This window comes from Delphinus delphis, chromosome 15, assembly GCF_949987515.2.
Source record: "Delphinus delphis chromosome 15, mDelDel1.2, whole genome shotgun sequence".
NCBI classification, from domain to species: domain Eukaryota; kingdom Metazoa; phylum Chordata; class Mammalia; order Artiodactyla; family Delphinidae; genus Delphinus; species Delphinus delphis.
Window position 1 is genome coordinate 14479634 of NC_082697.1, and position 13471 is coordinate 14493104.

General features: G+C 44.8%; 1 protein-coding gene across 2 annotated transcripts in view; it reads left to right on the forward strand.

The window, feature by feature from the left end:
* The window catches only part of NCOA5 (nuclear receptor coactivator 5), a 30520-nt gene extending 17621 nt beyond the window's left edge, over positions 1–12899 (forward strand). The window contains exons 3-8 of one of the 2 annotated variants that reach the window (XM_060030706.2): positions 3011–3337; positions 5011–5147; positions 6637–6763; positions 8635–8834; positions 10174–10494; positions 10944–12899. In XM_060030706.2, the coding sequence (XP_059886689.1) occupies positions 3011–3337; positions 5011–5147; positions 6637–6763; positions 8635–8834; positions 10174–10494; positions 10944–11533 (1702 nt within the window). In that variant the 3' untranslated portion in view covers positions 11534–12899. Of the gene's footprint in view, positions 1–3010; positions 3338–5010; positions 5148–6636; positions 6764–8634; positions 8835–10173; positions 10518–10943 lie in introns of both variants that reach the window. The other variant, XM_060030708.2, reaches the window with a different exon arrangement.
* Positions 12900–13471: the final 572 nt, after the last annotated feature.

The following is a 13471-nucleotide window of genomic DNA, read 5'->3' on the forward strand; positions in this document are numbered from 1 at the left end:
ATCCAGAAATACTTTACAGTTGTCCCTTTCCATTAGATCCTGGGTATTTGCCCATATTATACACTAGATCAGATGTTACACGTGTTAGGCGGATTTATGTGACATAATAAAAGTTGAAGTAAAAATCTTGGTTAGTGTGCACTTTATTTTAATAGGAAAAATGTTTAGCTGTCCTCATTTAAATTCTCTAGTCTCCCATATGTTTGCTCCCACAAATCAGGAGTACTTGTGAGCCTTAAAACATATGACAAGGACTTTTCATAGAAGCAGAATTGGCATTTAAATTGTTTTTGCTGTGACCATGTGGATGAAGTGAAATTGAGGTTCTCTTCCAAGCTGAGGGCATCATGATGAATGCCCATATGTGTAGTCATGGTAGATAACAAAACTATAAAGAAAACATGGTGCCTGCTCTTGAGAGGCTTACATTTTAGTTGAACAATTCAATTCATTAAACATTTACTGAACTCTTTTCTGTGTCCTATGGATACAAAGCATTTGGAAGAGCTTACTGTTTGGTAGGGAAGCCATGTAAACAAATAACTACAGAACAGTGTGATAAGTGCAGCAGTAGAAATACGTGTGCAGAGCAAGACTCATTTAACATATTCATGGAGCGTCTGCTACATGCCAGACAATATAAACCTATGCGGTGGCTTTATCATGGAGAGTGAAACTGACAGTCCTTGTCCTCATGGACTTACAGTCTAGTAGGGCAAACAGACATTAAACAAATTGATAATGCGACATCAAATTGTGATAAATGACGTCAAATTGTGATAAATGACGTCAAATTGTGATAAATGAGTGAAAACAAAGTGCTGTGAGAGAAAGTGGCCAGGATTTAGGGACAGAAGATAAACTTTTAAACTAACAGAATCAGGGAGTAAGCGATACTTAAGCCTGAGACCTGGAAAATGAGTATGGATTCGTTCCTGCTACTCAAGTAGAGGCATCAGGAAAAACCTTGACTAGTTATAGCTGAAAAGTCAGTATGGTAAGAAAGTGGTGAACTAGGGAGAAGGTGAGACTAGGTTGGAGAAGACAGGAGCCAAGGCCAGGGAGAATCTTACTAGCCTCAGTAGAGATTTTAGACTGAATTCGAAATACTGTGGGAAACCAGTGAAGGGTTTTATATGTGTAAAAGATCACTTTAGAGTAATCTGGAGAAAGATTGGGAAACAGGCAAGAGGAGAGGTGAGGAGACTGCTTTAGAAGGCTCTTACTGTGGTTTTGGGGAGAGATGGTTTGGGGTTGGCCTTCAGTGGTACTTTATAGAGGTAAAAGAAACGGGCAGAATGGACATTAATTTCAGAGAAAGAGTTAACAGAATTTGGAAATGTGATTGGAAGAGTGGATGCGACTTTAAGGAAAGGATGACATCCAGTTTCCTGGCTTGAGCAACTGAGTAGGTAGATGAGATGGAAAAGAATGGAGGAGGAGCATATTTGTTGGAAAAGATCAAGAGTTCAGGGTAGGTTCTATGGAGGAGGTAATCCTTAAAGTGGGTCACACGGGAAGACGTAAAAAGGTAAACAGATCAAGATGAGTAATAGAAATAGTAAGTGCTCAGAGAGTTTAGCAGGAGGGGTCAGCGGTTGCTAGAGATTAGAGATTCCTTGGAAGACATGGGACATGAACTTGCCTTTGAGGATTGGGTGACACCAGAGTTAGTGCAAGAAGAACATTCCATGTTGAAAAGCCGTATGAACAGAAATACTGAGATGCGTAGTGTGAGTTAAGTCATAAGAACAGCTTAAGTAAAACTAAGGAGGTTGGATCAGGAAATGGGGGAGAAATAATAAATGCAAAGGGGCCAGATCTGTTAGGGAAGGGTGCCCAGAAGCGTGATAGCCAAGCTGCAGTTGGTAACAGGTGGAAATTCAGATGATTAATCTGGTATTTGCTGAATGAATTGAAATCTGGAAGATTGGGTTTTGATTTTGTTTTTTGGAAACTCTTGGTGGTGCCAGCATAAAAATAAGAGTTTGCATTGAACTTAGAAATCCAATGAGAATGAACAAGGAAAACAAACAGGATTCAAGTGACCTAGTGGAGATAGAGAGGAAAAACCAGTTAACTTTCAAGGACTTAAACCATGGTAAATGGGAAGATGATTTTAGGTAGAAATGAAAAAGTCAGTCTGGGCCTGATTGGGTTGAATAAGAAGTTGGGGGTGAGTTCCCAGTTGGGTGGGATGTCTCATGAAGAATATTGAAGCAGATCAGGCCAAACATACCTGTGACTTCAAATACTGGTTTTTTTTGGGTTTTTTTTTTTTTTAAACAAAAAAACACCTTGGCAAAAAAGGAACCAGGTTCTACATAAACCTCAGACTGAGAGAGACCACTTCTCAATAAGTATGTTAAGAAGGTAGAGAAACTGAGTGTACCTGTACCTGACTGTATGTCTCATATTGTACTTCTTTCTTTTTTCCCCTTAATTTGATTAATCCTGCTAGATGTTTTAAGTGACGGTTTTCTGTACTTTAAGGACAACGCCTTTGATCACCGTTACTTTGTATGAGATGGTGCCGTTTGCTCATTTTTTCTTCATGAGTCTTGCCCCGTATTATGACACACACACACGCACGCATGCAATGTTCCGCCCCTTTTAAAGTCTCTTTCGAACAAGTCTGATGGGAGGAAATAGGTTCTGAGGGAAGACACTTTCACTTTGAAAATCTGTTGAGATAGAGATGATAGTTTGACATGTATACAGAATACTGAATTAGTCCCTGAAGCCTGATAGACACTATGATCCCAGTCAGAACTTTTGACTCTGGATCATACATTCTTCCCTCAATATCCTAATCTTTTGAGATTCTAGAACCTACTAGTCTTTATTTGCTGACCAGATGGTAACTATCCTTAAAATTTTAATCACGTTCTCACTGACTGCCGTATTTTAGAGAAAAATGCTTAGAGGGTGGGGGCTTCCTCCAATAAAGAGCTGAAAGGTTGGCTCCTTCAATTTCTTTGTCTTAGCATTTTCTTGCTACCTCCCACAGGGATCCATATGGCTTTGGAGACAGCCGAGATACAAGACGCGATCGATCCCCCATTCGAGGAAGTCCAAGAAGAGAGCCCAGGGATGGCAGAAATGGCCGGGATGCTCGAGATAGCAGAGACATGCGAGACCCCCGAGATTTGCGGGACCACAGAGAGAGCAGAGACATTCGGGATCACAGAGACAGCAGAAGTATGCGTGATGCTCGGGACATGAGGGATCCTAGAGACTTTCGTGACCTAAGAGACTCTAGGGATTTTCGAGATCACCGGGACCCCATGTATGACAGATACAGAGATATGAGAGACTCCCGAGATCCCATGTACAGGTACCTGTATAGCTATTCTGCTTGGTTTTTTTGTAATAGTCTTTTTTATGTGTGTTCTGCTGAACTAATGGAAAGCTCTGTATAGCAGTGACTTTATCAGCCCTATATTTCCAATGTCTGTCAAATGGTAGATGTGCTGCTTAATAAGTATGTGGTGAATGTGTGAATGATGATGAACTGTGCTTAGTGAATGAATCTCCCTGTGGCCTCTGAAAGGCAACATCATGCAAATGGAAAAAAAGATGGAGTACAAATTGTTTTGGCTGTGCAAAACCGCAGGGAAGATGCACAAATGGCCAATAAATACGTGAAAAGATGCTCGACATACTTAGTTATCAGAGAAATGCAAATTAAAGCCACGATGAGATACCACTTCATACCTACTAGGATGGCTATAATAATTTATTTAAAAAAAAGTGTTGGCGAGGTGTGGAGAAACTGGAATCCTCATACATTGCTGGTGGGAATGTAAAGTAGTATGGCCACTGTGAAAAAGTTGGGCGGTTCCTCAAAAAGTTAAATATAGTAGAATTAATGATCCATCAGTTCCACTCCTGAATATATATCCAAAAGAATTGAAAAGAGGAACTCACACAGATGAATGTGAATGTACATAGCAACACTATTCACGGTAGCCAGAAGGTAGACACAATTCAAATGTCCATCAATAGATGGATAAAAAAATGTGATATATCCATAAAACAATATTATTCAGCCATAAAAAGAAAGGTAATTCTGACACCTGCTACAACCTTGATGGTCCTTGAAAACATTATGCTACGTGAAATAAGCCAGACAGACACAAAAGACAAATACATGTTTTCACTTATATGAAGTATTTAGAAAAGGCAAATTCATAGAGACAAAGTAACAGCAAAGGGGGTTGAGTCTGTGTTCGGGGTGATGAAAAATTATTTATGTGGATTTTTTGATTTTTTTGGTTTTTAACCACAGTTTTTCAAAAGCACAGGGAAGGAGGCTTGGGATGAGGGCATGGAATGGTTCCTCAAAACTAATATCAATCATTGCTACCAGGGCTTCCCTGGTGGCGCAGTGGTTAAGAATCCGCCTGCCAATGCACAGGACGCGGGTTCGAGTCCTGATCCGGGAAGGTCCCACATGCCGCAGAGCAACTAAGCCCCATGCACCACAACTACTGAGCCTGTGCTCTAGAGCCCTCGAGCCACAACTACTGAAGCCCGTGTGCCTAGAGCCCATGCTCTGCAACAAGAGAAGCCACCGCAATGAGAAGCCTGCGCACCGCAACGAAGAGTAGCCCCCGCTCACCACAACTAGAGAAAGCCCATGTGCAGCAACGAAGACCCAACACAGCCAAAAATAAATAAATAAAATAAATAAAATTTAAAAAAATAATAATAATAATAATAATTACTACCAGTTATTTTGTATTTACTTTAGGCCAGAGAGCTTACTTTATGCTGAGAGCTTTCTGTACATCCTCCCAGTCATTTTGGAAGGTAGGTTAACTCAGTCCCAGCCACAGAGCTGATAAGCAGTGAGTCCCAGATACTAATTTCGTTTGTCTGATCCCAAAGTCCTATGCCTTACTGTGCCTTACTTCCTCACAGACAACTGGGTCTTGAAGAATTCTCTGTATTTGATTTTTGCAGGATAAGACTTTTAACTTTGCGCACATTTCTGTAACTTTTCAGGAGAGAAGGCTCTTACGACCGATACCTGCGAATGGATGACTACTGCAGGAGGAAGGATGACTCTTACTTTGACCGTTACAGAGATAGCTTTGATGGACGAGGCCCTCCAGGCCCAGAAAGTCAGTCTCGTGCAAAAGGTAAAGTAGCAGAAACAGCACTTAGCACTGGTAGGACACTTTACAAAAGAAAGAGGAAGCTAATAACCAACTGGAAAGGGGCTAATGACTTGGCTAAGCAATTCACAAAAAGAAGAAATACAAATATCCTATTCATGTGTAGAGAACATTCAGCTTGAAAATCATTTTTAAAATGCGAAGTAGTACCGTCATCTGGTTTAGTCATCTAACAAGAAGAAATAAATACGAAATTCCAGCAATAAGAAAAAAAATGAACAAAAGATGGGAGCAGAAGAGGTCATTTGCTTTTTTTTTTGCTCATTGACCAAGTAAAACTGTTTGCATTATCTATGTAGTATGTGGGGTTTTTTGTTTTATTTATAATTTTTACCTAACAGCATCTACTTTTTAGGTAAAGACAAACATGTTTTTTATTGATAAAAGCCTTGATTTTCTCAATATATTCAATACATCTTTAAAGATTTTTAGATTGTTTTACACCTGGTCAAGTTAAGAACCTCTTTTTTTCTTTCTCTCTCTCTCTCTCTCTCTCTCTCTCTCTCACTGCATTGGGTCTTCGTTGCTGCTCTCAGGCTTTCTTTAGTTGAGGCGAGCAGGGGTCACTCTTCGTTGCAGTGCGCAGGCTTCTCACTTCGGTGGCTTCTCTTGATGCAGAGCACGGGCTCCAGGCCCGCGGACCCCAGCAGTTGTGGCATGTGGGCTAGTAGTTGTGGCTTGTGGGCTCTAGAGCACAGACTCAGTGGCTTTGGCGCACGGGCTTAGCTGCTCCACGGCATGTGGGATCCTCCTGAACCAGGGCCCGAACCCGCATCCCCTGCGTTGGCAGGCGGACTCTTAACCACTGTGCCACCAGGGAAGCCCAAGAACCTCATTTCTAATTTGTTACAAAACTTACACTTTACTGCCTGATTTTGTTTGTTTGGGGTGGGGGTTGTGTTTGTTTGTTTACTGCCTGATTTTTTTTAAACAAATTACAATTACCTGTCAATAGGGGACTTAAATAGTTGTCCCAAAAATGAAAATTAGAATAATAATGAAATACCATCTTTTACCTATCAAGTTGGCAGGTTTTTTTGGTTTGTTTTTTGTTTTGTTTTTTAATGACAATACTCAATGTTGACTAAGATGTGGAGAAATAGCACTAGGTGCTCCACCCCTGTGAAAGGATAAATTAGTAACAGCCTTTCTAGAGGGCATTTTGGCAGCATGTATGAGATTAAAACAACCATGCCATTGAATCCAATCATTCCATGTCAATGGATTTATAATAGTAAAAGACAATAATAAGGGTTATTTTTAGGAGGTAGTCTAGAGGATTAATTCAGAGAAGTGTGTGTGTGTGTGTGTGTGTGTGTGTGTGTGTGTGTGTGTGTGTGTGTGTGTTATGACCTTTGCCTGCAAGTAGTTCAGGATTGAAAATAAGGCCTGTGACTTATTTTTATAGAAAGGCACGGTGCATGTTTCAGTTTTCTCTGGTGTCATCCTGCAGAGCGTTTGAAACGTGAGGAACGGCGTAGAGAAGAGCTTTATCGTCAGTATTTTGAGGAAATCCAGAGACGCTTTGATGCTGAGAGGCCTGTTGATTGTTCTGTGATTGTGGTCAACAAGCAGACTAAGTAAGAACCCTTTGGATATTTTTCCTGAGTGAGGAGAAGGATCAGAAGAGAAATTCAGGTTCCTTGGCAGCTGTACACACTTAACTTGGGCTGTTGTGTACTCTGGCATTGTTATACTGTGTTAACCAGGGTTCTTTCACTTGTAGGTGACAGAAGACCCATTGCAAACTGGCTTAGGCCCAAAGGGAAATTTTTAGTTTGCTTGACTGGGAAGTTCAGGCATGGCCACATACAGGGTCACACTGTCATAAAGACTTGTTCTCTCTGTTGCCTTCACTCTCAGACAAGCTTTCTACTCAAAAAGGCAGAACAGCACTGGCTCTAGACATGTATCTTCTTAGCTCAGCAAACCAGTGGAAAGAGAGCTGCTCTTTCCCATTGCTTCCACCTGAAGTCCTGGAATTGTTTCTCATTGGACTGCCCAGGCTTACTTTCCCATCCCTGAACTATCACTCTGACCAGCAGTGCTGGGATGCCCTGATTGGCCAGGGCTAGGTCATGTGCCCACCCCTAGAGCTAAAAGTGGAATTAGCCCTGTGGAACCATATGGACTGAGTGGGAAAGGGGTGCCTTCCCAAGGAAAATCGAAGGGGAATATATGCTGGTCAGGCAAAGCAATAAATGTCCCCTTTGTGAGACAACACCGAATCCCCAGTACTTTGGAAGGCATACGTCTCTGCATTTGTCAGCCAAGAGCCAGGCTTTCTTTGTGAAGTGCCGTGGCCTTGCAGAGCTGTTAGGTGACCATGCTAGCCAAGCCAGAGTTACAGCAGTATTTTACTGTACCTCTGTTTCACATTCTTTTCCTTGAAGAAGCAGAGTAGAGGTGTAGAAGGGAGTATATAGCAGCTTGCAAGTTTGAGAGTAGCTATGTTCCCTTTCCCCAAGTGGTTAGTAAATAACTTCATGTATTTTCTAGCAGTTTGGGGTTAAAGAGCTAATTTCAAGGCAGAGACTAGGGAAATAGGTGTTGAGACACCAAGCAGCAGGCAGCATTCACAGGCTCTGGGCTGCCTTGTTTAGAAACAGATGCTGCTTTAACTTGCAGATGGCTTTTTTTTTTTGCCCCCCCCCCCCACTTTTGACTCATGATAATGTCATTTTCTGAGCACCTACTCCGAACTACTACATGCTAGGCACTTAAATAAATTTTTTAATCTTCACAGTAATCCTGTTTCATGTGTATTCACTCATCAAATTTCTTCTATGTGTGACAGGTGCTAGGTCCTGGAGCTGTAATGCTAATAAGCAAACACACATGGCCCCTTCCTCTTGTGGAGCTTATACCCTAGTTGGACAAATGACAGAAATAAATGTATTGGTGATGTGTCTTATAAGAAATATATCAAGGATCTGATTTAGATTGCAGAGAAAGTCAAAGAAGTGACGTATGAGCTGAGCCATATTAATCCTGTCTGACTGGTAAAGAAACTGAGGTTTGTAAGAGGTAAAGGGACCTGCTTAAAGCTTCAACTTTGCAAGTAAATGTTAGTGGTAGGATCCAAGCCTGTCTTTCTAGCATTTAGAACCCATGCTTTTCCCACTATGTTGTGTAGCCTCTACAAAGACGGACATGTGTTACAAGTCTTAGGCATCAGGATGGTGTTTAGGAATGAACATCAGAGTAGAGAATCAAGAGAAGGACCTGGGTACTAAATACTGTGCTATTGGCAACTTTATGTGTGACCATTCTGAGCCAATATAGAGAAGGAATTGGTCTAGATTCTTGGAGCCTGAAGAGGGCGCTAGGGAGACACTGGTAGAGCTGGGATTTGAAGTCTTCATAGGAGCTCACACAGCTAGCTGAGGTGCCACAGTGGGAGTTGGGAGTTGGTCAGGGAGTACTCACTGGGTCCTGTTTGTTTCTACAGAGATTATGCTGAATCTGTGGGGCGGAAGGTTCGAGACCTAGGCATGGTAGTGGACTTGATCTTCCTCAACACAGAGGTGTCACTGTCACAAGCCTTGGAGGATGTTAGCAGGGGAGGGTCTCCCTTTGCTATTGTCATCACCCAGCAACACCAGATTCACCGCTCCTGTACAGTCAACATCATGTTTGGAACCCCACAAGGTATGGAGGCCCAAGCGGGTCAGAATTTCAGAAGTAGTCACTAGTCCATTAATTTTTTTATGCCTTACTCAGAAGCAGCAGGTTTTAGGTAAATGTATTTCAGCTCAAATGTAGTAGGGCCCTTTTATAAGTGCACGGCAGAGACTTGCATAGTCATTTAGTCGTCTGATATTCTTTCACTGGATACAGTTCTGGGCCTGCTGTATATGACGTTATATTTAGCACTTAGGTATATACAGTGATGTGCTGGCAAATGTTTAACAACCAGTTCTGGGGGGGGGGCGGTGTGGTTTATAGCATTTGCTGATTTCCATGGTGTAAATACTCCCACTGTGTTCTATATCAAGCTCCCAACATGAAGTCACTTCAGGGCAAGTTGGGAAGAGATGCACACAGTCTGCTCTCACCAGTGAGGGCCGGCTCCAGCGCAGCTCTGGCACATACTACACTGAATGCAATAGAGTCCTTGCTTTCACCAGATTTTCTAATGAGGGACAAAGCATACAACAGGCAATTAGGATACTCTGTAAGTGTGCTAGAGAAGTGGGTGGAGGGGCTGTGAGAACAGGGAGGAGGCCCAGAGTAGGTTCCTTGAAGTCCTTCCTGAAGTAGCTTTTAGTCCTTTGCTCCCAGATTGTTGAGACTCAGCCAGCTGATTCCCTGCTCGTTGCTTGCGCTCACAGCACAGACCTTTCGCTTTTCCCGCCACCCTGGGGCTTTCTATTTGCCCCACCAGTTTTACCCATAACAATGGAGTGCAGAAGCCTCTCCAGCGGGTCGTTTGTCTTTCTGAGGAACAGCCCCTCAGGATGTGTGAAGACATTTCTATCAAGTGCTGAGAAGTCTCACAACGCTGTAAATCATTGTTGCCCAGGGGTGAGGAGAGGAGGTTATTTAGGGTCACAGTTTGATCTTAATCCGTAACCTTTGAACTGATATATTAAAAAAACAGCTCTATTCTTAGGAGCACAGTAGAGAGCCAGGCTTTACAGAAGGGCTTTTTGGACCCCCGTGGCCTGCCTCCTGTGGTTATTCTCCGCATGGTCTTTTTGAATCTGTGAGAGACTGTCATGTTTCTTTGGTTTTTACTACACGTCTGTGATCTAAGAATTCCCCAAAGAACTAGCTCTGTACAAGGGTGTCTGTTGCCCAGCAAAGAAATCCATTCACCTATCTTCCCAACCTTCATCCCCCTCCTCTCCCAACCTCTCCCCATCCCCATCCCAAGGCTTTTTGTCACTGTAATGGTTTTCTTGCTCATCTGAGCTTGGTAGAGTCCAGTAGGTGGGCACTCAGATCTGTCATGGGAGAAAATAACTCAGGTCATTCCCTCCTGCAGAGCATCGCAACATGCCCCAGGCAGATGCCATGGTGCTGGTGGCCAGAAATTATGAGCGCTATAAGAACGAGTGCCGGGAGAAGGAACGCGAGGAGATTGCCAGACAGGCGGCCAAGATGGCCGATGAAGCCCTCCTCCAGGAAAGAGAGCGGGGAGGCCCTGAGGAGGGACTGCGCGGGGGGCACCCTCCAGCCATCCAGAGCCTCATCAACCTGCTGGCCGACAACAGGTACCTCACTGCTGAAGAGACTGACAAGATCATCAACTACCTTCGAGAGCGGAAGGAGCGGCTGATGAGGAGCAGCGCCGACTCTCTGCCTGGTGAGCTACGTGGCAGGGCCGAGGTGAAGTTCTGACTCTGCATTTCTCTAATCCCCAGGCTCTGTTGGGAGGGTGGCAGGCCCAGGGCTCTTGGGGTGGGCAAGGGAAATGAGCGCATCCCTTGGGCTCTCCCGTGGGCCAGCCATGCTGGTGTAATGATAACTTAAGACCTGGGCTCTGCTCTGTAGTTACCGTGGTGGGTGGGTTAGTATGCTGGCTCCCTGGGAACCAAGGTGGACGACCTTCTTTCTTTAAGTAGTTGTCTGGAGGAATGAAGCTGTTTTCTGGGAACAGCACGTACCATGAAGTGGCCCCTTTGGGAAATTGATGTTATAGTCTGTGTACTGTGTGATTGATGTGATCAGTGATTGTTGTTCTTCCCTGGGCTGCTAAGCCTCCTGCCCATGGAGGGTACTTTCAACCAGATACCTCCTCCTTCTGTCTTGTAGGCCCGATTTCCCGTCAACCACTCGGGGCGACCTCGGGTGCCTCGCTGAAGACACAGCCAAGCTCCCAAACGCTCCAGAGCGGCCAAGTGCTCCCCTCTGCTACACCCACTCCAGCGGCACCCCCCACCTCCCAGCAAGAGCTTCAGGCCAAAATCCTCAGCCTCTTCAATAGTGGCACGGTTGTGGCCAATAGCAGCTCTGCATCCCCCTCAGTTGCTGCCGGAAACACCCAGAACCAGAATTTTTCCATAGCAGCGAACAGCCAGCCTCAGCAAAGATCACAGGCCTCTGGCAATCAGCCTCCAAACATTTTGGGACAGGCAGGATCTGCTCGGAACATGGGCCCCAGGCCTGGGGCTCCTTCCCAAGGGCTCTTTGGCCAGCCTTCCACTCGCCTGGCACCCGCCAGCAACTTGGCTAGCCAGAGGCCCGTGTCTTCCACAGGTATCAACTTTGACAATCCAAGTGTACAGAAGGCTCTGGACACTCTGATACAGAGTGGCCCTGCTCTCTCCCACCTGGTTAGCCAGACCACAGCACAGGTGGGGCGGCCCCAAGCCCCCATGGGATCATACCAGAGGCATTACTGAGGCTAAATCTCAACTACCCCTGGTCCCCTCTTCCTCTGGCCTCCCACCTCTTGCGTTCTAAATAGAGTTATTTGGAAGATGTTCTCTGCACCTCTCCAGGTCCACATCGAATGTCATAAGTTTCTACCATCTGCTCTCTTCTGCCCAAGGCTATGTTGCTTACCCCTTCCAGAGTTCGAGTTTATACTGCACTGGAGGTGTATTTTGGTGGTGGTGGGGTGGGGGTTTGGGGGGTTTTGTTTTTGTTTTTTTGTGGGTTTTTTTGGTAGAAAGTAAATATCTCTGGGGTCATGGGCAGTATAGATGTCTGGGCTCCATTTGTATTTCAGTTGTCTCTCTGTCAGCTGGACGTGGGGCAGGGGAGGAAGAAGCAGCTGAGCCCCAGCTGGGTGAGCTTGGGGTAGCATTTTCATGTTGAAAGCCACTGCCTTTGTTCATTCTGAACCTACCATGGGTGTCCAGCCTCACACAGGCCCACCAGAGCTCGAGCTTCTGCCTGCAGCTCCTGTGTAGGGTTCCAGAGCAGCAGGTTGGGCTTGGTGGGCACAGTGTCCTCTTACCCCATCCCACATGACGTGGGGTCTGCTTGAGGACTCAGAAGCCGGCTGGCTACTCAGCTACTGGAGTTGTTGAGGAGTGGCCAAGCCGGCCACTTTTCTGCCTGACCCAGGGTTGTTGGGTTTTGGTTTTCTCTTTTTTTCTTTTTGACTTTCATTTCAATGAAAGATCTCCCGTGGACTGCACAGCTCCAGTCACCAGCAGTTTAACACAAACTGTGAACCTGGGCCCCAGCCACTCTTACCCCTAATATTTCTGTTAGCCTCTCCCTCACCAGTGGTAGTTGAAAGGAATCGGCTCTGAGAAGGCAACTCTAGACTCTGGCAGTGAACACCCTTTTTTTTTTTTTCAGTGATTGCTTTGAGCTTTTGACTCAAAAATCTGGCTCTTGTTCTGTTTTCTAAGCAGCAGGAGATAGGGACCATTTTGATGTCAGACTTTTGGTAGCTGGACATGTTCTTGTTACAGGAGGCTGTTCATAACTTTTGAGCCAGAGTGAAGATACTAGAGGGAGGACTTCTGGCTGCTGCTCTACATGGAAACAAAGGAAGCTGCCCTCTCCCTAGGGATGGTGCTCATTAGAGCCTTGCGGATCAGTCTCAAGGGGCCCCTGGCAGAAACGAGGGAGAGCAGTGACTTCACCTGAGTCCCTGCCAGTGGCTGAGTAAACAGTGGTTTCAAAAACTCAAGGTCCCCAGATGGCAGCATTTTATGTTCTGACCTGTTTGTGTTATATAGTGTTTTTTTCCTCTTTGGAACTTTTGTGTTGTTAATAAGATGAGATGATTACTTTTTAATTAAAACGAAAAAGTGAAAGCTGTGTTGTCTTTCTTGGGTGTGCATATCCGCAGGACCTCTTTGTGAGCGTTCCTTCCCAGAGTTTGAAGGTGAGGTTCCCTGACAGAGCACTGATGGGTTTCGGTCTGCCATGAGCCTGCAGTCAGGCCTCAGAACCTCTTTTAACCCTAGCTTCTCTCCTTATGCAGCTCACCTAGTACAGTTCAGAGCAAAAGCCTGCTGGTTAATTATAATGCTATGTAAACATCCTTGTTTGTGGCAGACTTGCATTGTGTCAGAGACTTATCCTCTTATTCTAGGAAAGGAAAACAGGACTTGTGAAGAGGCCTTTCCTGGCCAAAGGCGAATGGAGAGTGGGGTGCTCTCCTGTTTTGATTTTGTCTCACTTGCCGCCCTCTGTCCAGCCCATTATGCAAGGAGTTGGCAGAAGCAGAGTCACAGGTAGGAGCTCTGGAGAGCATTTAATAGCCCTATCAGGAAATTTGGAGTGGGTGTGGTGAAGTGACTGGCACAAGGCCTCCAGTGGATTAGGGACCAAGATGCTGACATTGCTGAGCCTGACCTAGAAGTGCTCACCATCTC